Raw genomic sequence first — 26347 nt, 5'->3', positions numbered from 1 at the left:
CTCCCTCTCTCAAAAATAAATAAACATTTAAAAAAAGAAAAAAAATCGTAAATAAGTCAATATTTCTTGGAAGAAAGAAGCTAATCTGCCAAAAGGTATCTTACTTGTTTTTTTTATAAGTAGACTCAATACCCCATGAAAATCTTATTTTGTATAGAAGACTGAAGTTAGCTGAAATGACAAGTTTTCAGCTTCCTCATTTTGACTGAACTTGTTTTTCTGGATTCCACCCTTGGTGTCTCCTTGGGGCCCAGCTATCTGGCCCAATCAGGCCATTTGGGAACAAACACCTGTGTTTAGAACTCGCTGTTGACACAACAATCTGAGTTATGTGGTGATTTCTTAAAGGATAAATAGATGTGCCACTTCCCGGATTTCACAGAAGCCACCTTACTCGAAGCAGGCTGCCATGACCAGCCAGTCTCAGGGGATCCACCAGCTCCTTCAGGCAGAAAAAAGGGCCAAGGACAAGCTAGAGGAAGCCAAGAAGAGTAAGTCTTCGTCCTGTCTTACTTATAAGGGATTTGTTACAAAATGATTGAGGCGGGTGCAACGAAATGAGCATGAGCCTTTAGGGGCAGACAGACTCTGCTTCAAACCCTGTTTCCACCACACCCTCAGAAAGCTTGGCCAGTTCACTGAAACTACCCAGTCATATGTCCCTCTGGCTACCCAGAGGACGAAGTTCTCTAACCCAGATCCTCCAGAGAGGTCATGTGCTAAATGAAATGACAGTGGACATTGAGTTTACAAGGAGACAAGGCCTTGAGGCTTGTCTCTGCACCTTCCTTAATGCTGCCACGCCTCAGTTTCTCAATATTGTGAAACGGTTAAGAGATAGACAACTTCCAGACTGAATCTACTTGTGAGTGAACGTGAGCAAATTACTTACCCTCTGTAAGCATCAGCTTCTGTTCCTATAAAATTGTGACAGTAACAGTTAACAGTTGGTTCCCATCCCTCTTTAATATTGGCTTTTAACTGCCAATATTTTTTAAATATTTCCATTTTATTCTCATTTTCTAACTTTCTTTTTATGTAGTCATGCATCTCTATATTAGTACAGAATGATCTCAGTAAATGTCAACCCCCTTCCTATGCTCTTTGATATTCACCACAACCATATGAATGAGATGTTACTATTATTTCCACATTATGTATGTAAAAACTGAGAATTCATCATTTGCCAAAGGTCATATTTTAAAGATAGAAAATATCACACAGGCACCATGCTTAATTCTTACTTTATTTACTCACACCAACTCTTTTGGCAAAGAGGAGAAATGATGCTCAGATAAATCAGGCAACTTGCCTAAAGTCACACATAGTACAAATGGTACAGAGGAGATCTTAACAACTGCACTATACAAAACTTTCATAATTTTCATAATGAATAAACTAACATGTTGTCAATGAACAACTCGAATTTAGGAATAAGAACTACGCTTTTTCCACTATCCTGTTTCATATCACATTATTATTTAATCTATAATAATTTGTGTCTATTAGCTTCTTCCTAATGACATGTCTTGCCCCTGCAATTAGATTCAAAATTCAGTAAGAAGTGGCCCCGTCTTAAAAATGTTGATGCAACTCTTCGGGTGAATATAGTGATAGGAACAGAGTACGTAGTGCAAAAGCTTGTTTAGATGTATGGAATGGGATGCTGCAACAGTGCATTAAAATGCAAGTGAAGAAACCAGGAGCGAGGCACTACTCATTCCACAGGGTGTTTTGATCACAGGTAAAATCATTTTTCTTTCTTAAGTTGATCTCTTGAGCGGTGGGCAATGTAACTACCAACAGCGGCAAAAGGAGGACTTCATCATGTGGAAGGTGCTCAAAGAGAAAAGGAAGGAGAAAAACTTAAGACAAACTTTACCTACTTCTCCATTTCTTTTTCTATAACAAACCATGCAAATGACTGCAAAATGGTATGAATGCAGAGTAATTTTACAGAAAACAAAGCAGTCAAGGACCTGCTGATTGAAGCAGTGTAGAAAACTTCCTTATCTTTTATGCAAATTTTTAACCACATTTAGAACTTCCAGAACAGAAGGCCAACTTATTTTAAGATATTAGAATTGCATTACCTTTGCTTCCTCATCATGGAAAAAGCAAAATTACAATATTGAGCACATTAATACTATCATATGATTCAGTTGCTTTTTGCCAGTGTGTCTTTTGCAAAGCCGTTCGAGAAGAAAGGCTTTGTGAATCATGCAAGTTGTTTGGAGGAGAGGACCACTCAAAACTTTCTAGACACAGATTTCATAGTAAAAATAAAAGCCAACCTTGCTTGCCTTTCGGCGAGCGAATATGCTATCCTTGGACAATCTTCCCCAGAAGGCAGTGTTGTAAACCACATATTATCTTATTTTCATACAAAACATTCATTTGATTTGCCAGTAACTTGAAGTACTTGTGTACTTTTTCCCTTGGTCTTCAATCATAAATATTCAAGCCAATATGCAACCAGTAATCATAAGTATCCAGGCCATAAAAACATTTTGGAAAATATTTTTTCAAATGTTATTTCCACAACCAACTTTTGCACTGTATTTTACGGAGAATGTCAGTCTGTCCTCTTTGCCTCACAAAGCATAGGCTTTAAGGACAGTTTTCTCCAGATAGTAGCTGCTTGCTTACGTAGCTATCAGCAGGTAACAGTTTTTGGTTACAACTTCAGTTACTGCACCCGTCATACTGACTTCTCAAGCATTCTGTAGCAAATAAAATACTACCTTTTGTACCTGGTATTTTGCCACCTTTCTCATATTTCACTGGTTTTGTAATTTATTAATTTATTTAATTTAGTAAATATTTATTGAGTGCCTACTGTTTCCAAGCCATTTTGTTATATACACTAATGAGTAGACCTAGACTCTTCCGTGAACAATTCTAGTGAGATAAATGCATAAATGAACATAAAAAGGAGAAAGGAATAATGCCATAAGAGGTGCAGATAGCCATCATTTTTGTAAACCCATATATTTCACTTTTTCCCCCCAAAAAACATGCATTTGTATATCTGACAATAGTTTCAGATGAAAACCGATACATCGCAATAGTGGCCACCATCATGGGAAGTCTAGGATCACTTTCTCTTTGTTAAATCCATTTATGTGAAAGCTTCTCAGAAATCTGCACTTGGAAGGACTCCTTAATATATATCTAAAAGAAAGAAAGAGAAAAAGAGAGGGAGAGGGAGACAGGGAAGGACGGAGAGGGGGGAAAAAAACAATGGCAATTCACATGTTAATCATTTTAGAAAAATGCAAGATTAGTAAGGTAGTATATTTATATATAATGCTGCAAAAATATTAATATATTCCATTAAAAAGGACTGCCTTGGAGCTCAGTGAAGTTGCTGAGGTATAATACAATATGAGGTATAAATGCTTTGCCTTAAGGGATATAAATAAGAGTTTGTAGACTTGATGTATCAGGAATTCTCCTGAAGGCTGTTAGGTCTCTGGAAATGAAATGTACAGGTCTCTGCTCTCAAGACACTCACTGGTCACGAGAGAACATTGTGGCTGGGCCGATGTGAGGGAAATTGGTGAGCAGACTCAAAAAGTTGGGCTGTGAAACAACAGAGTAGAAAAAGCATTGGTTTTTTTCTTATGTTTCCACATCTCTGAGTTTGACTCTTTTTTAGATAGAAATACAAGATATATATATGAAATATATAAATATCAGATATATATATATATTTATATATATGCCATACGTATGATGGATGGATAGATAGATAGATAGATGATAGATGATAGATAGATGGCCATGATGTTTTAAGGATCAGAAAACTATACCTAAGATAGAGTATAATCAAAATAGTTATTTTTATTTTTAACTAACATAATATGTATACTTATATATTACTATAAGGAATAAAAATAAGAGAATGGAATAAAAGATTAGGACAATCTAATTTTTTTTTTTTTTTAACAACTGCTGCTAGTTCTGGGTCAGCTTTTCCTGTAATGAGGGAGAGTTGGACTGCCTCTAGTAGATGGCTAGAAAAGCTCAGATATCGGCCTGTGTTTACTGATTACAGATTAAATTATATTTATCAGTTAAGACACAAATTTTTACATGCAAAATAGTCTTGCTGTTAGGTCGATTTTAGATGGAATCACAGTAGTTTGGCACTATTTTAAATTACCTTACTTGAAATTAACACCTTCTGCCTTAAAAATTTGCATGAATCAAAACATAAAAGTGAGTGTGTGGGCCCAAGGCAAGTTACATATTTTACAGCAGAACATCAGACCTGTCCTGGAGTTCCAGGTATGGGCAACTGAACTACTTTCAACGGAATTAGATTAGAAATTCAAGGTACCATCATCAATAGGCGGAAAAAAGACTTGTGTTCCTCTGAAATATATGGTATTTTTACTTGTAGTTATGGCTTGTTATGAGATCAGCATTCATTCCGTTTACACCCATTGAAACTTGGAAAACTCTACAGCTCTTTTGAAATGCTCAAATACACGTGACTCAACATCACATAGAGAATCCATAATCCCTAATTATTTCCAAAGATGAACCATAGCCTTTCTCACAAATAAACACTCAGTCTATCTACTTTGGCAGCTGACAAAAATAGTGTTTAACTCAAAATTAGAACTTGTATTACAGAATATAGATTGGAAGGGGTGGTAAACATTGTAAATGTTCAAATCTGAACATGAGAAAAACTGAACAAGTAGGTATATTTAAAATGTTCTACAAGCAATAGACAATCTTAATAACAGTGAAGGACACACCTAGAATTTTCTGCCAAGATGGTGCGGTCAGTGCTCGCTTTCTGGATCTGGTCTGCCTGGTGGCAAATCCAGTTTTTGCCTCCTACTGGGTGGGTGAATTGGCCAGATTATCCTTGAACCTCACTGTGTCTCAGTTTCCTTGGCCTCAAAATGGAGATAACACTATCTGCCTCATGGAATTTTCAAGATTGCCTGAGTTAATATATATAAAGGACTTAAAACACTACTTGGCACATAGTACGTGTTCAATAAATGTTAACTATGAATATTCTTCCACTACTTAACAAAAAGAATTCTGTCAAAAAGTACAGCAGAATAATAGAGCTCCACTGATCTCTGAAGCACAATCTTCTATGAGGGCCTCTCTGAATTATACTTCAGCGCAAAATAAATAGTTAAGACAATATTTTGACTATCTACTTCGATGATACATCAGCTAATATAATAATGCAGATTCGTTTGTGTTGGGTCTATAGGACACCAACCATAAATATTTTTTTTAAATCATCTAGTTGCCTATTTGCTTCCAAGTAGACAGATATTCCAAATTATTTAAACAAGCACCTTGATTTGATTTAATAAATTCTTCTCTATGCAAGTGAATACTTTGGTTCATGAAGACATGGCTTTTAATAAACTAATAAAATAAAAGTTGTTATATTAGAATTTCATGGCCCTGTCTTGTGTGTTTTGTAGGCCTGTAAATTTTTTCTCTTTTTTTTTAACAGTCCACAGACTAATGGGGTATTTGTAAGTATATTGGACTTTCATTTCTTCAAGTGGGACATATTAAAACAGCCACAGAACATTTTCATCTAGGAATAGCAATTGATTATATTCAATCCAGAATCTACACAAAACTACTAACGATTTTTTTTTAATAAGGAAAATACAAGTACAAAGAATTGCAAAAGAAATACCAAGGAAGCAAAGATATGAAATGAGAGATTAGGGTCGGCAGAGAAACTGTGTAACCAAAGGAACTCTGCTGCTCTGTTTTTCTGGTGACATGACTTTATCCAATGTTTGTAGCAAGTGAGCAAATAATGACATTCTTTGAACCAGGTTGGTTTTATCATACTATTCACAATCCCCAAAAGCCAAGGAAGGTTGTTGTTGTTTTTCTTCTGCACAACAGAATAAAAATGGCTATTCGTAACAGACCGCAATCTCCATTCACAAAGTGCTCTTTGTTTTCACATCAAGTAAGGTAGCCTCTGTTCTGTTCATGCATATTTTTGTCAGGTGGCTCATTCACTTGGATGTCTACTCTCCCTGCCACGCACATGGATACCTGGCCTTGCTTCCAGTGCTCAGCTGACACTTCAGTCTATTTCTTGTGCGCCCCTGTATTAGTTTCCTAGGGCTTCTGTGACTATTACCACAAACAGGATGGTTAAAAAAAAGAAAAAGACCAGCAATGTATTCTCTCACAGTTCTGGAGGCCAGAAGTCCAAACACAAGGTGCTGGCATGGTTGGTCCCTTCTGGAGGCACTAAGGGAGAAGAATCTGTCATGCTTCTCTTCCAGCTTCCAGTGATTGCCAACAATCCGTGGCCTTCCTTAGTTTGGAGCTGCATCATTCTAATCTTTACCTCTGTAAGTACAGACCTTCTCCCTTATGTGTCTTCTCTGTGCCTCTTCGTCTCTATGTCCCAATTTCCCTCTCCTATAAGGACACTCCTATAAGATGTAGGCCCCATCTTAATTCGGTATGACCTCATCTGAACTTGATTGCATCTGCAAAGACCTTATTTCCAAATAAGGTCACCTTCACGGGTACCAGAGGTTAGGATTTAAACATATCCTTCTGAAGGACACAATTGAACTCACAAGATCTTCTGTCAAATCCACTCGACTGACTGTCTTGAGCCTTTATCTTCTTTGTTCCCTTTTGTAAAAAGGTGCCTGTATTCCTTGTGTCTACCTTTTTTTATTCAAATTTCTCTTCATTATTTTTTTTTATTTGAGTGTAGCTAACACACAATGCCACATTAGTTTCAGATGTACGATATAGGGATTCAACTTCTCTATACGTTACACTATGCTTACCACAAGGGTAGCTACCATCTGTCACCATACAACGCTGGTCCAATATCATTATCTATATTCTTTATGCTGTGCCTTTTATTCCTGTGACTTACTCATTCCATAACTGGAAGTCTGTCTCTCTCATTCCTCTTCACCCATTTTGCCAATCCCCCCACCACTCTTCCCTCTGGCAACCATGATTTTGTTCTCTGTACTTATAGGTCTAATTCTGCTTTTTGTTTATTTATTCATTTGTGGCTTTGTTTAGATTCCGCATATGAGGGAGATCATATGGTACTTGTCTTTCTCAGCCTGACGGATTTCACTTAGCATAATACCCTCTTCAACCAGATTGTTGTCGCTGTAACTCCAGCAAAGTTCCCTTTGCCGAGACCACAAATATTGTTAACCTTTTTATTAATTAGATATCTCGGTCACAACTGGATCCCTCTCTCATCTTTGAAACTTTTCCTTCATTTGACCTTGGGACGCCACTTTCACAGTTGGCTATCTGTCATCTTTCTAATCCCTAAAGTTGGGGTCCCAATTTGAACCTGTTTTCTTCTATATCTGTAGATATTGCCTATGTGATCACATCTAACCCATGGCTTTAAAAACCAGCTCCATAAATGATGATTCCTAAACTTGCTATTTCCAGCCCTGGTTGCTTCTTCAATCTCCAAAATCATGCGAACATCAGCCTTCTCACTACCGTCGCTAGTCGTTTACCAGGCATCTCAGTTAAACTGCATTCTTAACTCTATTCCCAAAATCAAATATTGGAGTCATCATTGCCTTATCTCTCTCTCTCTCATGTTCATCCATCAACTCTGCCTTCAAAGTATATATAGCTTCTTGCTAATTCCTCTGCTACTTTACCATTTCCAGCAATCGTTAACATTTATCTGAACTATTGTAATAGATTGCAAACTGGTCTTCCTGATTCTCTCTTGCCCCTACAATCTATTCTCACCACACCGGCCAAAGAAATTCTTTTAAATCATATGTAGTGTTATGCCCCACCTTTGCTAAATACCCTTCATGAATTTAGCATCTCAAGGACCAAACAAGCCTTGTCGTGCCCCATGAGCTCTGTGTGACCTGCCGTCACTGCTACCTCTCTAGTATCGTCTCCTAACATTCAGTCATCTTGTTCTCTTTCTTCCAGCCATGATAGTGTTTTGCTGCTTCTCGAGCATGTCACATACCCAAGGTTTTTGCATCTGCTGTTGCCTCTACTTGGAATGCTCTTTCCCTTCAGATAGCTGCATGGCTAATTGTCTTATTCTTTTAGGTCTCTCTTCATATATCACTTCATCCAAAAGACAAGGCTTACCTAAGTTAACACCGTCTCTCTATCCCTTAGGCTCCTTCTTTCTTCTTCATAGCACTTATTATCACTATCATATCATAAACTCTGTTTTCTTTTTTTTTTTTAATGTTTATTTATTTTTGAGAGAGAGAGAGACAGAGCATGAGTGGGGGACGGGCAGAGAGACAGGGAGACGCAGAATCCGAAGCAGGCTCCAGGTTATGAGCTGTCGGCACAGAACTCAACACGGGGCTCCAACTCACGAGCCATGAGATCATGACCTGAGCCGAAGTCGGACGCCCAAACAACTGAGCCACCCAGGTGCCCCTAAACTCTCTGCTTTCTATCTCCACCTAATACGTTCAAATTACAAGCTCCATGAGAATAGAAAGTTGGTCTGTTTATGGTTTTCACTGCTGTATTTATAGATCTAGAAACAGTGTGTGGCACAAAGAGGATATTCAGTAATATTCGTTGCTTAAATGTCTCTTTTTTCCATTCTCTGTAGCATTTGACACTGTTGGCCACATCCTTCTTGAATGTTTCTTTGATTTCCCCTACTCCTCTGACCACTAACTCTTAGGCTCTTCCTGAGAGTCCTCCTCCTTTTCTTATCTCTTGAATGTTGGCAGCCCCCCAGTTTGAGACCTTAGCTCTCTTTTCTCCTCATTCTGTACACTCACCCTTGGTTGCAGTCCAAATCCTATCCCTATGACTAGCACATGTACAAACCCAGACGACTGACATCCATTTCAGAACTTGCTTCTGGATCCAAACTTGTCTGTCCAGATGCCTTAACTATCTCCATTTGGATATCCTCAGGGAAGCCCACAGAGGCTTTTCTAGTGACAGCCTCAGGACTTTTCCTCAAACTCACATTGTATTAATTATCTTTGTTCTTAATCAAAGTTCCCCAAAAACTGGGCTCATTTTCCTAATCATGATTAAAAATAATCAAATAGCTGTTCTTTGTCGAGCATTTTAATTACATTTTTTTTTCCTAAAACATCTAATGACTTATTGCGGTAAATTATTAAATCTGTTTTATAGATGAGAAAACTCAGGCGCAGACACACTAATTTGCTTAAGGTTACAAAGCTTCTAATATCTTACTGTCGTTGTGCCTAGTGTATAATTTTGATTCTCTTCTGAAATAATAATAGACATCCCATCATCCTCATCCCTAAACAAATTCCAAAACCAATATAACAATCCAGTCAACAGAACAGGGTCTCTGTGTCTCAAGGGCTCATTTGCATTTGGGACACTCAATTTACATGGCCTCTCCTAACCACAAAACCAGGGAGATCCCATCCTTCACATTGCACTCCCTCCTCCCAAATTGAGTTTTACCTGCCCAAATTGAGTTTTTAATTCTTTTCCTACAAATCACCTGGAAATCAATTCAAACATCTTTCCCCCTCTCTTTCCCTTCCACAAAATTTCCCGTAAAATATCTCAATCAGGGCATGTTGAATGTAGGGCATATTTGCATGACAAGCCACATGTCTAAAAAATGAATACCTTTATTAAGGTGTAGCCATTTACAAAGAGTGTCCAAAACTAGCTTAGGAACGGTCTCTGTGCTTTGTTCTAATCTCCAAAATGAAATATTCATCCCCATTGCTGTCCTGCCTAAAAAGTCAGCTCAATCATCCCCTCCTGAGAAGTCTCCCCTGACCCCACTTGGCAGCCTCCTCTGACCCCCCCCCGTCTACATATCTGGGTCCAGTTGTTTATATTTTGACTTACCCTAATAACATAATTTTTAAAAACTTTTTTTTTAACAGTTATTTATTTTTGAGACGGATAGAGACAGAGCATGAGCAGGGGAGGGTCAGAGAGAGAGGGAGACACAGAATCCGAAACAGGCTCCAGGCTCTGAGCTGTCAGCCCAGAGCCCGATGTGGGGCTCGAACTCACGGACTGCGAGATCATGACCTGAGCCGAAGTTGGACGCCCAACCGACTGAGCCACCCAGGCGCCCCAAAAAACTTTTTTAATGTTTTATTTGTTTTTGAAAGCAAGAGAGACAGAATTGGGGGGGGGGGCGGGGCGGAGAAAGAGGGAGACACAGAACACGCAGCAGGCTACAGGCTCCAAACTGTCAGCACAGAGCCTGACATGGGAATCGAACTCGTGAACCGAGATCGTGACCTGAGCCGAAGCCTGACGCTTAACCGACTGAGCCACCCAGGCGCCCCTGTTTACCCTAATAACATAAGACATAACACGACTATTGGGATGGACGGCAAGCACTGATTGTCTAGAATTTAAGTAATGAAAATTTCCATAAATGTGTGATTTTCAATTGCCATGGAACAAACAGAACCAAAGCATATGTTCCGTTGTTTTCCTACTTGATTACATGTATTCTTCACAATTTTATGTATTTTGCATTTTCTTCTTGGAAGCCAGAGCACCATGTACACATTTCCAAATTACACTGTATTCGTGCAAGGACCATACCACGTGCATTTCTCTATCTTCTATTTGTAGCCCTATGCAGAATGTATAGTAGGTGTTCAATAAACAATGAAAGAATAATGGATGGACAAATCAAAACCATTCTTTCCTGCACAACTCTGGAGCACCTGCTTTAGTAGTATAAGATAACCACGTCTTCTAAAGCAAACAAGCCTTGGGCCTGATAAGCCTGTATGACCTTGTAGGAAGTTTGGGACCAAATATTTGATTGTCATATTTAAAATCTGGACTGTTCCATATGATCGTCCTTATGTTTGATACAGACAGTATTGAGAAATAAGAATATAAACCTAAATGCTTAGGTCCCAGAATACTTTTAATGCTTAAGAAGGTAAGGCATAATATTAAAATTTGGAAATCTTCCTACAGAGACAGAGAAGAAAGCTAGAGGTTAATGGAAGTTGATTTCATGCATGCATTTTGCTTCACCTCTAGTCAAACAGCAGGCTTTAGGCTCCAGTTTCTTCCACTGGATTAAATCAGGTGTAGCATATGCAGGCTCTCACACAGCGGCAGCTGCTGCGTCTGTCCAGAAAATGGCTGTGCCAGCAGCAATTTCCCTGTGGCTCTCCTATTTAATTGAATGAGAACCAGCAGGTGACTGGTGCCGTGACGGGGGAATCACAGACACACTCTGAGCCTGTCACTGTATGATGGAGCTAATATACAGCCTTTTAAGTAGAGCACTGGATTTTGCTCCAGGGTAGGGCACACAGAGCTTTTCCTATTATTATTATTATTATTATTATTATTTTTTAATGTACTAGAGTTGTGACTTTGAACCCAATATTTTTATATATTATGTAATTAATGTGGAAGAGTAGTGACGTCTCAGGTCATTTGTTTTATAAGTGATTATGAATCCTACAACCCATTATTACCAACAAAACGTTGATACACGTTAAATATATGTTTGTCCTAATGTTAATGACAGCCGTGATAAGAAAGAAGGCTGAGGATCAGGGGATAGTTTCCCCTATCAACATATTGTGCATTTGTTCCGTGAATAGTGTTTAGCTGCCACAAAATGGTTAGAAATGTGGAGAATTAAGGAATCTGGAAATACAAAATGATAATGAGCATTAACTAAGTAGAAAAAAAGTAAGCAGTGTTGTTAATGTTCCGTTAAGCCTCAAGCATCAGAAGAGCACTAATTTTCACCAGACCTTGGATTTTATAGAGAGTAAAGACGTAGCTAAATGTCTGCTCTGCATGAGGCTTACTCAGTCCCATTCAAGGACAATAGGCATTAAAAGAGACACGTCAGTTTGTAACTCGGGAAATCTATCTTTATTCCGCATATATGTACAGTAACTGGCAAAACACCACATGCTTAGCAGGGAGAGAGCTTCAGGAACCATTTACACTCAAATGCTACAGAGGTATGTAAAAGTGAAGGCATATAAAAACATGTATGTATGTGGATGACAGAAGTTTATGTTAAGATTTTCTTTCACGCTGCTTAATGAGAACACGCTTACTTAGTTCAAGGTCTGCACAATATAACAGTTGACAAAAATTCTAAGCAAAAGCTTGAGACACTATCAGAGAGACTGTTAAATAAGCAAAAGAATGAAGGCATTTAACTGAAATTGAAGGACAATGGGTTCAGATAAAAAAAAATTTAATACAGTTTGGAGTTTCTTTAAAGTTTTAATGACCACAAAGCATTAGTACCTAACCCCCTGAAGGTGCTGGGGGGCATAGCAGCAATTAATATTAGTCTATAACCCCCCACCCCAAATTTACTCTGGTTGTCAAAAAAAAAAGTCATGTGTCTAGCTAATGATCCCCGCAGCATTGTATTTGTCTGAAACTTTCATCTACATTGCTGTCTGCTGGCTTAAGGCTTACACCTTTGCTCTTAATAAAAGAAAAGAGAGCTATTTAACTAAGTCTCCTAACCATTAAAAACAATTGGTTTTACAGCCACTTTCAAGTCCCCCTCAGAGAAAGCTACTACAAAAAAATACCTACTTTGATGTGCTGTGGGGCTTAATCAGACATTCTAGAGTCAACAAATGCTAAGAAAAAAATCCCAATAAAATGCTTTAAAAAATTGTAAGTCAGTTTGATAGAGTCTGAGTTGCATGTTTGTAGTGTTTTTGGAGATCTGCCAGTGTTAAATCGGATCCAGTTGGTGTGGACTGAAGTATTCCTGGCAGCAAATCAGGACAGAAAATCTGACCAAATAATGTCTTTCCGAGTAAGTGACAGCTAAAATCTGTTCTCTGGCTGTTACTGCTGTGAGTAAATGGGCAGATATTTTATTTAAACATGTAAGTGTGAAAGAAAGTTGTCATTTCCATGCTCTAAAAAACCCAATTGAAAAAGTAAGGTGTTTTTCAATATTGTTCTTTAATGAACTTCACCATTTTAGAGAAATTTATCAGGAAAACAATGTAGACCTCGCCTATTTTATTTTTTTAGAATTGAAGTTTGAAATTCCATGTCAATTAAAAAATTCATTCCTCCTTTGCCCCTGTTAATATTCAGGGAAAGAGAAGCGATTGAAGCAAGCTAAGGAGGAAGCCATGGCAGAAATTAACCAGTACAGAATGCAGAGAGATAAGGAGTTTCGACTGAAACAATCTAAGGTAAGTAAGAAAGTTAGCACAGCTTTTCTATGTGGTGTAGATTATAATACACTAATATTCAAGAGGTGTAATGCAGAATATCAAGGGGGAAAAATACAACGGATTGAGCAGACACAGTTCAACTAAGCCTGAACATCAGACTAAATCTTATACGTTACAGAATTACTGATTTTACATGTTCACTTTCCAGACTTTTCGATTTGCTGTCTAAAGTATCAATCAATAGTGAATGTCTAATATGTAGTCCATATTAAAAATCATATTTTCAAATATTCAAACTGAAGGGACTGGTTAAAGTATTATTCCCACCACAGATGATGAACACATTTTATTAAGAAAAACACTTCAGAAAACATATTTTTTTGTCTACTATTATTTACCACTACAATCAATAAAAAGTGTTTCACACTGTTATAGAATGAGTTTCTTGGTCAACTTTCTTTGGTATATTCAAGATTTACAAATGACCAAAGTAGAGGGGCGCCTGGGTGGCTCAGTCGGTTGAGCGTCCGACTTCAGCTCAGGTCACGATCTCGAGGTCCGTGAGTTCGAGCCCCGCGTCGGGCTCTGGGCTGATGGCTCAGAGCCTGGAGCCTGCTTCCGATTCTGTGTCTCCCTCTCTCTCTGCCCCTCCCCCGTTCATGCTTTGTCTCTCTCTGTCTCAAAAATAAATAAACGTTAAAAAAAAAAAAATGACCAAAGTAGATATGGCAGATTCAGCAAATTGCTACAAAGTCTTCTGGTATTTTTTTTTATTATTTCTTTTTCAATTGTCTGGCTTCATTCAACAAATGTTTCATGAAAATATTTTTAAAAGGTTTTTCCTCCACTAGCATTTTAAATATATCTATAGTTTACAGTGAAAAAAAAAGTGCATGAAAATTTCAGAACCAACATCCTCCTTTTCCTACTGTGATATGACTATAATTTTTTTTTTTAATTCTGTGTGTTACAACTAAAGTTTATATGATATAAGGGTTTTTCCCTCCAATAGAAACATAAGTAAAGGCTGACATTGAAAGATGAACTTCAAGCACTTTGGAAATCCCCTTACTTACAACTTTTATTTTAGTGGGAGTAGATGTGGGGCTGGTAGAGGGTCAGGGAAATCGAATCCCGTGATAGGAAAAACTTTTCCAGGGGGCTCCTTCTTAAAAGAAAAAGTCCTTCCCAGAATGAAGTGGACCACTCAGCAAAAATAAATTCTTCTCATCAGTCTTTCAAAAATAGAATCATAAAATCCTAGATCTATACATGTGTATACAGCCCTCCGTGATTGGCCCTTGGCTATCTCTCTAACCTGTCGGTTCTGAAAATGTCATGCACCCACTTTTTACTGTGAACTGCAGATATTTTTTAAATGCTCGTGTAGGGAAAAGCATTTCTTTATATTCTTATGAAAGATTTATTGAAAGAAACCAGCCAAATGAGAAGGAAATCACAAGGAAATACCAGAACACTTTTCAGCAATGTGCAACAAGATCTGCTTTGGTTATTTGTAACGTTTTCTACTACTTTTGTCTCCACTTGGTCTCTTTCAGCCATATCGGTCTTCTTGTTCTTCCCCAAACAGATTGAACACACGACTTCCAACTGTGCCTTTGCACATACTGTATTTGCTCCCTGGAATCATTATCTTCTAGACATATTCATCCTCCTTCAATCTCTGTTCACTTGTTAGCTCATCTTTCAGATCACCTTATTTAAAACTGTGTCTTTCATTAGAAAAGAAAGTAGTTTTCCGTTATATTCATATCATGTAACACTACTAGATACATCATATATTTACATTTTTTACTTATTGCCTGTCTTTTCTTCTGAAATATAAACACCAAAACAATAAGGCCTATGTGTTGTTCTCTGTTATTTTCCCCAACAATGAAATAGTGTCTGTTCCATAGTAAGTACAATAAATATTCATTGAGAGAATAAGTAACTAACATTTCTTCTGTGACTTTATCTTTCTTATTGAGTCCTGTCGTGACCCATAACATATTGGGACCTGAGAAAATAGTTATCCCTAATACCAGTCAGCATTTATTATTTTATGCAGGATACTTCTGATGTACTTATATCTCTAAGTCATAACAAAACTGACTGTAATTTTAGAAAGTAACTGGGTTAAATCTCTTGAAATGTTATTTCTTCAGAAGAATCTCATAAGATGTAAATCTGGCTCAGGATATTTGTTCTCTGCTTTGGAAAATAATTAAAACTCCTCATTGCTCTCATAATTAGAGCTCTAAGCCAATTTTACAGCTAGTTGATCAAAAGCTCACATCGAAAGGTCAACATGTTTAGGCCTCCACTAACTTCAAGCATATTGTAAAACCATTAGCACAGATATTCCTTCCTTGGCATGACCTCCATATGTCAGACATATTGCTATTCCAGTTAAATCTCATCATCATTAACCCAGGGCAAGTAGGAGGTCTGGGAGGAGACCCAAGAAGCCAGTTTTCTGCCTGCTGTGGGTGAGACACCTCGATGTTACTTTTTTCAGTTGTGTCTTAGCTCTTGTTAATGTATGTGCTGTTTCCATTCCCCTGACATATCAACAAAAGCAGGTATCCCTATGTCGGTTGTATAACAACAAATATTGTTTTATTGAAGATTTATTCCTCCTTCCTTATCATTGCTACCAAATATAACATCTTCTACTAAAGAAGATATGACATTGCTAAAAGGAATCGGACCACAGTGGAAACATTAAATCTATTATTAATGCAGAAGTTAGAGGGATCATGAATCCCAACAGGAGAAATGAAAATAGTCGCCTGAAGCATAAAGATGATTTTTCTATCTTCATCTTTCTTCCTGAGTTCATATCATGAAAACATTTTGTTTCCTTGAAGCAACCATATATTGAGCATGCCAAACGGTGTTTTGCTTATGATAGTGGGACCCGAACTTCTGCTTTCCCTTAGACAGGAACATTTGAACAATTTATAAAGAAATGTACTGAATGTTGAAAGATTTCACCACCATCAGTCATTTAGCTGTAAATCTATGTGTATCAGTCTCAACACTGAAGTTTTGAAAATCAACAGTGAGAAGTCCTTAAAGGGTGCCCTTTGATCAAATGTACCCACCCCATGTCACACAATGATCAACTTCTAATTTCTGTAGTGTCCTAAGCATTCAGATAGAAGGCTTCTGCCAACGAGAGCAATAGAACACAGGTAATAAGTTCTCTGTAATATCTAGAGATCTGATCGTTCTATTCAGTTCAACAAATATGTATTGGGCATCCACTTTGAAGTGTTTGAGGCACTTGTAATATCTAGAGATCTGATCGTTCTATTCAGTTCAACAAATATGTATTGGGCATCCACTTTGAGGTGTTTGAGGCACTTGTAATACATCAGTGGACAAGATGCCACTGATTCTTTGTGGAGCTTATGTTCATTTCTTTACTCACCTGCATGGTTTAAATCAACACTGTCTGCAGATATAAAGGTATGGAATTCTTTCCATGGAAGGCTGTCTAAAATAGTATATGGTGCCAGAGGGGAGGTGAAGGGGTTTAAGAGGACACTTAATGAGCCCTGAGTAATATATAGAATTGTTGAATCACTATATTGTACACCTGAAATTAACATAAGATTGTATGTTAACTATATAAGAATTTAAAATAAGGTAAAAAATAAAGTAAAAACAATAGTGTATGGTTAGTTATTGGTATAGTAATGTCTAGGGAACAATGTAGAAACTCAAATTACTGTGCATCAAATAAACTCAGAAAAAATATTATATTTAATTATGCAGGATGAGACATGAGATTATGAGCCTTTTTTAAGGGCATTCCAATGTTTCTGAAAGTGTATAATGGCTTTAAAAAACTAGAAAGTGCAAGCAACACAATCAGTGAAAAATCACTAACATTTCCTGATTAGTCACTCAGTGCTAGGCTCCTTGCTATGTATCATCTCTACTATAATCCTTTCAGAAAATTATCATGTTGTCTTAGAGAACCACATTAAGAACACAACTAATAGTAGTAGCTGTCATCTGTGGATTAAACCTGCACTGTCAAAAAGGGTGGCCACCAAACAGACACATGAAAAGATGCTCAACATCACTCATCATCAGGGAAATACAAATCAAAACCACATTGAGATACCACCTGACACTGGTCAGAGGGCTAAAATTAACAACTTAAGTTGGCAAGGATATGGAGAAAGGGGAGCCCTCTTGCACTGTTGGTGGGAATGCAAACTGGTGTAGCCACTCTGGAAAACAGTGTGGAGGTTCCTCAAAAAATTAAAAATAGTTACCGTATGATCCAGCAATAGCACTACTAGGAATTTATCCAAAGGATACAGGAGTACTGATTCATAAGGGCACATGTACCCCAATGTTTATAGCAGCACTATCAACAATAGCCAAATTACTGAAAGAGCCCAAATATCCATCAACTGATGAATGAATAAAGAAGATGTGGTTTATATATACAGTGGAATACTACTTGGCAATGAGAAAGAATGAAATCTTGCCATTTGCAGCAATGTGGATGGAACTGGAGGGTATCATGCTAAGTGAAGTAAGTCAGTCAGCGAAAGATATGTTTTCACACATATGTGGAATTTTAAAAACTTAACAGAAGACCATGGGGGAAGGGAAGGGGAAAAAATAGTTTCAGAGAGGGAGGCAAACCATAAGAAACTCTTAAATACAGAGAGCAAACCTAAGGGTTGATGGGGGTGAGGCAGGGGAGAGGGGAAAAGGGTGATGAACATGAGGAGGGCACTTGTTGGGATGAGCACTGGGTGTTAGAGGTAAGCGATGAATCATGGGAATCTACTCCCAAAGCCAAGAGCACACTGCATGCACTGTATGTGAACTAACTTGACAGTCAATTCTATTAAAAAAAAAAAAAAGTGGCCACTTCACATATAGCTAATGAAACTTGAAATGTAGTTAGTCCACATTAAGATATTCTGTAAGTATAAAAGACATACCAGATTACAAAAACTTCATATGAAAAACAATGGAATAATTTTTGTGTTGCTTGTACATTAAAATAATAATATTAAGAATATAAGCTTAAATAAAAAATATTATTAGGGGTATCTGGGTGGCTCAGTTGGTCGAGCATCCGACTCTTGATTTTGTCTCAGGTCACGATCCCAAGGTCATGGAGTGTGGAGCCTGCTTAAGATTCTCTCTTTCCCTTTGCTCTTCTCCCACTCACACAGATGTGTGTATGTGTGTGGGGGAGGTGGAGGAGGGGTATGCACACGTGTGCACACGTTCTCTCAAAAATATATATATTACGAAAATTAATTTTACCCAGTCTTTTTACCTTTTGAATGTGACTCTAGAAAATTTAAAATCATTTGTATGATTTGCTTTGTGGGTCATATTACATTTCTATTGGACAGCTTTGAAATAAAGAACCTAAGGTTGAGGGGCGCCTGGGTGGCTCAGTCGGTTGAGCGACCAACTTTGGCTCAGGTCATAATATCACGGTTTGTGGGTTTGAGCCCTGCATCGGGCTCAGCGCTGACAGCTCGGAGCCTGGAGCCTGCTTCGGATTCTGTGTCTCCCTCTCTCTCTGCCCCTTCTGCACTCGTGCTCTGTCTCTCTCTGTCTCAGATAAATAAACATTAAAAAAAATTAAAAAATAAAATAATAAAATAAAATAAAATAAAATTGAATTAAATTAAATTTAATTTAATTTAATTTAATTAAAAAAAAAAAGAACCTAAGGTTGAAATAAACTTTTCCAAAGTCCTACAGGATAGTGCAGAAATCTAACCTAATAATAGCTATTTTAACACTGCTCCAAAGAAAAAAATGATAATAATTTTATAATAGTTTGTCTTTTAAATATTTCAACACTTAAAACATTGGATTTAGGACTTTTTTTAGTGGGGTAGAATCTCACTTAATATAGTAGCTTTAGAGGAAAAAAATGATTTTGGTAGAATTATTTTGGTAAATAGTTCTCTTCCATTTTTAAACTTCTACCTAGCAAGAGAAATTCAGTCCATATGTCTGCTCCTTGTATGCTCACTTATCTCAATGTTATTTTATAAAAGTTACTTGATGTCTTAGAAGCTATACTTCCTTAAAATGATTTTCTTTGAACTGGGAAGCCCTTATTGCATGGTATATAAACAGAAAAGAACTTGAACCTGATAGCTTTCAATTGTGTTTGATTTCAAGTTTAAGACCCAGAAAGATAATGCGAATTCTAGAATTTAGAATAGTCTAACAACCCTGAAATAGAAGTCAATCATTAGTGGAGTCTCTTGGACTGAACTTAATGCATACCTTCCTTGTGTGTAAACATTCACAGAAGAGAAAAACAAACAAAAAACAGCTGTGTTGCCTTAACAATACCATGTTTAAGAAAGGCTGAGTTTACAAAGGAGATGAATTAGGAGTTGATTGCTTTACAAAGGGTAACTTTTCAAAGGATTTCACTGAAGAATTCCTTTAAATTAGTAACTCCCCTGGTGAAATTATATTTTGGTCAAATCTCTTGGAGATAAATGGAAATACTGGGAATCACTGTCGATAAAAGAGTAACCAGAAAGATATATTAAACTGTATCTAAATATATAATGTAAGTAAATGGACAAGTATATCTTAATATGAAAGAAATCCACTTTATATTAAAATTTTCAAAATTATCTATTATCCAAAAAGAGATACGCATGCATGTAAAAGTACCTTACTGGGCATATCGTGACTATATCTTCCTGGAAAACAACAATTAATCAGTTCAGATAATATATTTAAAAAATTGGCAAATCAGTTATTTGCTCTTTGAAAACCAGCACAAGGGGTTTAATGATGTCTTACCACTTTACTTTCCAGACTTTTAATTCAGAAAAGTAAGCAATGGGGAAGATAGAGGAACTGAATGGCAATTCTTACAAATGTATGAAAAATGCAGTACAGGAAAAACCTCCCGAATATGGAGGATGATTGTGAATGTGCCTCCAATTTGTACTGTGTGGGGACCAGCCTAGAAGTAGAAGTAACTGACCATAGCCACCTTTCATTTTTTAACAAAGTTTATCCATCCCACTTATGGTATTGGTGATCGTATCCATTCTCTGAGAAAGTTCTAGAAAAATAATACACAATGTGTACACTCTAGAACAATCTTTAATAAATAGGCCAAAACAAGTTTAAGTAGTAGACCAGTTACACTTTACTATGGATAGTGTGGTGAATTCTGTCCGTTGTATTCTGTCAGGTAATGGGGTCTCAAAGTAATCTCTCAGAGGAAGTAGACGAGCGAACACTCGGGAAGATAAAAGAATTGAATGGAAGCTACAACAAGTACATGGAAGTCGTGCTGAAACAGCTTTTGAACATGGTTTGCGACGTGAAGCCGGGAATCCACGTAAACTACAGAGCTACCCACTAAACGTGCACCCTACTGCTCAATAAATGGTATGTGCATGAAATTTGAAATGTAAATCTTAAATTCACTAGACATTTACAGATTTCAATGTGACATAATTCACACATAAGCACTGAATTTAAAAGCAAACAAACAAAAAGTTGTTATATCTTTCTTGGTAACAGGCGTGCGTTGTCATTTAACGTAAAGTAAATCAACCGGCAGAGTAACATATTTTTTGACACTTGGCAGAAAAATGTGAACCTGGCCACTTTTTAGCGAGTATGAGGTTTAGGGGGAAAAAAATGCTTCTTCTGAGCAATTTAGAAAATGTTTTCTTTGTTGTAGCTGTTAAAAGATCATTTTTAAAGAAAGATTTCTATCTCAGACAGATACAAAATGAACAGATGTCAAGGATTTTGTTTAAGTCATTAGTGAGGAAACCAGTCATTAATCAATGAGGAAATCAGTAAGATGTTACCACTAATTCAAAGAACAGTAAGAATGTCATAGATACAGAAATGATAGAAAACTAGATAAATGATAGATAGATAGATAGATAGATAGATAGATAGATGATAGATATAGAGGCACCTGGGTGGCTCAGTCTGTTGAGTGTCTGACTCTTGATTGCAGCTCAGGTCATGAACCCAGGGTCATGGGATCAAGCCCCACCTTGGGTTCCACTCTGAGTGTGGAGCCTTCTCCTCTCTCTCTCTCTCTCTCTCTCTCTCTCTCTCTCTCTCTCCCTCTCTCTCTCCCTCTGCCACTCTCCCCCTAAATAAGATAGATGATAGAAAGATAGAGATTAGAGAGAGAGAGAGAGAGAGAGAGATGATACAGAAAAAGACATGAGTTGGTTATGTAACCATTCTCTCTGCCTACCTTCAACTAACCAGATATTCTTCTTTCAACTATCATTTTTTTATTTTTATTTTTTTAATGTTTATTTATTTTTGAAGGAGAGAGAGAAAGCATGCATGAGCGCTAGTGGGGGAGGGGCAGAGAGAGATGGAGACGCGGAATCTGAAGCAGGCTCCAGGCTCTGAGCTGTCAGCACAGAGCCTGATGTGGGGCTCGAACTCAGGAGCCATGAGATCATGATCTAAGACGAAGTGGACACTTAGCCAACTGAGCCAACCAGGCGCCCCTCAATTATCATTTTTTAAAAGAGAAAAGTGAATGATAATTAAATGAGCTGTTAGCATAGGTGTTTAGGCTTAAAAACAATCAATCAATCAATCAATAAAACAAACAAAAAAAGCCCCAGCAGATGTAGCAGGTTAGTATGTATTATGAATTGAATGTTTGTGTCCCTCCCAAAATTTATATGTTAAAATCTAATCCCCAGGGTCACTGTATTTGGAGGTGGGCCATTTAATAAGTAATTGAGTCAGGAGAGTGGAGCCCTCGTGATTAGAATTCGCGCCCCTATAAGAAGACACCAGAGAGCTAGTTCACTCAGAGAGGAGAAGTTGGCAATCTGCAACCCGGAAGAGGGCTCTCACCAGCCCCTGACCATGCTGGTACCCTAATCTCAGCCTTCCAGCCTCTAGAACTATAAAAAATAAATTTTTTGTTATTTATAAGCCACCCAGTGTGTTTGGTACTTGGTTATAGCAGCCCCTGCCCCAAACTGATGCAAACAGTATGCCATTAGCCCAGCCACCTAGACGGTAATCACTAAATTCTTGTTAGGTACTGGGCACTTTAAGTACAACGTATGAATTATCTTGATCCCATTATTGTGTGTTGTGTTAGCACGCATCCCTGTTTTACAAAATGGGAAATAGCAATTAAGGAACTTGTCCGCAGTTGCTTGAATGACAGTGACATGGGACTTCCAGTCTGGCCAATGACTCCAATGTCCTCACCCTTCATTACTTACTCCCCGAAAAGTTTCTGTATTTACATCATTAAGAATCTCTGAGTACTCTGCTTTTCCAAGAATATACGTAGACAAAATTTAGTTCCAGTTGAAACAAAATTTAACTGGTAAATTTTAATCATTACCAAATTATTCAATTCCAAATATAGACGAAAATTATTCTAAATGATCACTGTTTTAGATTAACCTACACTAGATGTAGGTCCCCCTCTAGCAGACAAAATTAAAATTTTACCACATAGTCTTAAATCTCAGAAACATTCAATTTTATATTGACATTGGGCAAATGGAGGAAAAATTTAATATCATTTGTTTTTCCCAACTTGTTGGGCAAGGAAACCCAAACAGGTTAGTTTTTTTTTAATTTCAAATAGATTTCTCTATTTGCCAGAAAGACAACTGATTCTCCAATTAATGACCAGAAGGGTATCAACCTTTCCTAGGAACGATGTCCTTTTAGTTTTGGGGGGTAGAGGGGGAACCAAGGTAAGACATCAAGTAAAGTTGCCTCCCTCAAATGAGGACAGCCACGGAGGATTTCCACTTTAACACAGATTTGGAGATTTTGATTACTCCTTCAGAGGTGAGTTATGTAAAACAATGACCAAAACTGCACTTTTGAAAAATTGCCATGTGAAAAGATAATTCTAAAAGACATAGCCTTGTGATTTGCCTTACATATCTTACCTCATGAAAAATATCTTAAATACCTTATTATGAAAACTATCGAGATGTCAATTTTCTGTGTAAGAACAGCTTGAATATGTAATCTGGAACACACAAGTTGATAATAAATTCCTGAGCCTACACGGGATGGTTTTTTTAGGCTTACATGCAATAGAAATACACTAAAATCGGTAGAGGATTTTTCTCAGCAGTAAAGGAGCTATGACAGCCGAAAGACATGGTGAAGATTGGGTGTCACTAGCCTGTGTGTCTGATCCTGGCTGTGCCCCACACTCTCTATGTCCTGTTGGCAACTTACTCAATCTCGCTGGTCTCAGATTCTTAATGGCATTCAACTAAATGATCTCTATAGGCCCTTCAATATTCAATTCTACATACTAAATCAGACCATTTGCAAAAGTCAGTACTCATTACCTGTAGTTTTCTCACTTCTGTAGTATTTGTTAATGTTTTTAATGACCCCACATCTATTCTCAACATCTGAACTATTTCAGAACATCTCCCCAAAGTGTGCCACTTTGGCATGTGGGCTATTTTGAGCTGAAGGCAATCAAGACCCAGCAGACTCAAGAAAAATCTTTACCTCTCCCTTAAACTACCTACAAGAATTTGAGAAAGAGAGCTATTACCAAGAGATAACTTTTGCATCTACATGACCTATCTGTGTGGCAGGACAAACATCTAATTACCAAACATCTGCTCCTTTTATTATCCTGTGAATCACCCTCCTTCTTTTTGAAACTCCAGGCCCGTATCTCATCCCCTCGTGTAAGATGGCATTTAAGCTTCAATTGTCCTCGGGTCTAATCTTCTCATGGGGATCCTGTATGTGTGCAATTAAATTTATTTTCCTTCTGTTAACCTGTCCTATATTAATTTGATTACTAGACTATCCAAAGAACCAAAAAGGATGGAAGAAGCAAACATACTATGTTGGCAGGAATATGTGGTGATCTCCAGCATTCTTAGCTCTGTAGCTCTGCAAAAGTGTAGTTTTTACACTCAAATATGGTTTCACATCTATGCCTAACTGAATGAGTCATTTTTCAAGAGCTCTCACACTCCCACAGATGGCTAAGCTGCCAGGTTTTACTTTATTTACATATGAAAAAGGTTTTACATATTTCAGAGACAACTCACTTATCTATGACAGCTTCCTCAGTCACAAAAAAAATGTTGACTTTTTTTTTGCACAGGTACTTATCCTAAAATAATTTTCCTGTTCATACAGGTCTTCACACAGAAATGGAATAAAGTAAGGATGTGTTTAATCGTCCTTCGTCCTTCCTTTGATCGTTGGCACGATCAGAAACTGCAAAATGAAAAATGACTCCATTCTAAAAGCAAAGCCATGCAATTTACAGGATGTAGAGGAATAAAATGGTTTCTAATTTGTTTCTCTGTATTACACACAAACACGCACAAAGTCAAGAATTGCCACCAATAGATCAGCACTATTATTTTCTAGATGAACAGAACTAGGAGAATGGAGTTGGCCAGTGTATGAAAACCTGCCAATTTCTAAATCTCCAGATGAGGCCACTCTGGAAACATCCAATCCTCAACATGGAAAAATCCAACCTAGATCAACAGAGGTCAACAGAGCCACATTACCCACGGCGGCCCATAAACACATAAGTGAGAAAAGTGAAGACCATATAAACCACTTAGAAGACCTACAGTCTCAAGAGCAATGATAAATTGTTATTTTAAGCCACGAAGTTTTAGGGTGATGTGTTATGAAGCAATAGCTAACTGATATCCCCATTAGCTATCGCTTTAAAAGAGGAGGGAGGACAATAAGACAGATATGTGACTGTCAGACTCAGATCTGTGAAGGAGGCCTTTGAGGAGGAAATGCATGGTGAGCAAATGAGAGACACCAGCTACAGGCTAACTAGAACACTATGAAAATGGTCAGAGATGGGGCTACCACATGAAGGGGAGATGTGGCAAACGAGTTTTTGTTTGGATAGGAAATGCGAGAGCATATTCGTACACCAATTGAAGTTCTCCCAGAGAAGAAAATATTTCTCTAAAGAACAGAAGAAAACTATTGCGGAAGCAAAGTCCCTGAGAGGGCAGGAAGCATAGGATTCCCATCTGAAGTAAAAGAGTTGACCTGACGCTAACAGGAAGATGACATACAAGTGGAGTTTGACATACAAGTGGTAGGTAGGTCTAGCAGTAGGGAAATGAGAAAGTTCCTGTCTGATTGACCGGTGTTTTCAAAATAAATATGAGGGAAATGATTAGCCGAGAATGAACAGAAATTTCAGGAGACTTATCCAGACAAGAGAAGGAGTGAATGGTTGTTTTAGAAAGTGACCAGATGACGGTGCTGGGGAATTATAATAAGACTGTCAAGCAGGGTTGAGTGTCCAAAGGAGACATATCGTCGTTCCTGTAAAATGAAATAAAGTCAGTTGTGTGCTTTTGTCTGGTGATGGGGAGCTGCTCAGGTGCAGGCATGGGGGAGGCAGAGTCTGGTTCCACCTCTCAACTGCTGAACTGAGACCTGACATCAGCTCCCTTGTTCTTTTTCTTTCAGCTCTCAAGTTGAACTGGGATAATTCTCCTCGGAATGGATACTGTATTCCTAAATTTAAAGAGAACAAGATTATTGGAAGGAAAGTATGATAAAATAAAGCTAAGAATCTAAGCACAGAGGCCATTAAAAATGTAATGATTCCGGGGCACCTGGATGACTCAGTGAGTTAAGCATCCGATTCTTGGTTTTGACTCAGGTCATGATCTCACAGTTCATGAGTTTGAGCCTTATGTCAGCTCTGGCTGCCAGTGTGAAGCCTGGTTGGGATTCTCTCTCTCTCTCTCTCTCTCTCTCTCTCTCTCTCTCTCTCTCTCCATCTCTCAGTCCTTCTCTCTTTCTCTCTCTCTCTTTCAAAATAAATAAACTTTAAAAATGTAATGCTTCTATTTCATCCACGGGAAGAAATGTAACCACTGTTATTTCTATGTGATTGTCCCATATCCCATCCCCCTACCTCCATTCTCTTGGTGCTGCCGGATGTTGGCACTGCAGGAAGTGGTTAGAGCAGTGGGTTTCTTTTCTCACTTCTAAGAGTAGTAGCCTGAAGGAGCTACTTACCAATGACATAACTAGGAGATCTTACATCCCGTGCAGTACGAATCATTCATTCACTCTTTCATTTATTCAATTAAGATTGTCAAATCCTATTATGTATCACA

The 26347-nt window shown here is 37.8% G+C and overlaps 1 protein-coding gene across 2 annotated transcripts; it reads left to right on the top strand.

The window, feature by feature from the left end:
• Positions 1–292: 292 nt before the first annotated feature.
• Positions 293–26011, top strand: ATP6V1G3 (ATPase H+ transporting V1 subunit G3). Of its 2 annotated transcripts, none has more exons than XM_032591836.1 (4): positions 293–491; positions 13099–13199; positions 20413–20612; positions 25689–26011. In XM_032591836.1, the coding sequence occupies exons 1-3, from the start codon at positions 410–412 to the stop codon at positions 20584–20586; spliced, it is 357 nt and encodes a 118-aa protein (XP_032447727.1). In that variant the 5' UTR covers positions 293–409; the 3' UTR covers positions 20587–20612; positions 25689–26011. The 2 variants fall into 2 exon arrangements, with proteins under 2 accessions (XP_032447727.1, XP_032447728.1); XM_032591837.1 differs by lacking the exon at positions 25689–26011 and adding an exon at positions 24369–24393.
• Positions 26012–26347: the final 336 nt, after the last annotated feature.

This window comes from Lynx canadensis, chromosome F1 (assembly GCF_007474595.2).
Source record: "Lynx canadensis isolate LIC74 chromosome F1, mLynCan4.pri.v2, whole genome shotgun sequence".
Lineage (NCBI taxonomy): Eukaryota > Metazoa > Chordata > Mammalia > Carnivora > Felidae > Lynx > Lynx canadensis.
This window is presented reverse-complemented; position numbering and strand designations above follow the sequence as displayed.

Excerpts from the sequence above, each read along its gene's own strand:
- ATP6V1G3 (XM_032591836.1), top strand. The coding sequence starts at position 410 with ATGACCAGCCAGTCTCAGGGGATCCACCAGCTCCTTCAGGCAGAAAAA. Across the intron at positions 492-13,098 it reads GCTAGAGGAAGCCAAGAAGA|GGAAAGAGAAGCGATTGAAG; the intron begins GTAAGTCTTCGT and ends GTTAATATTCAG. Across the intron at positions 13,200-20,412 it reads TTCGACTGAAACAATCTAAG|GTAATGGGGTCTCAAAGTAA; the intron begins GTAAGTAAGAAA and ends GTATTCTGTCAG.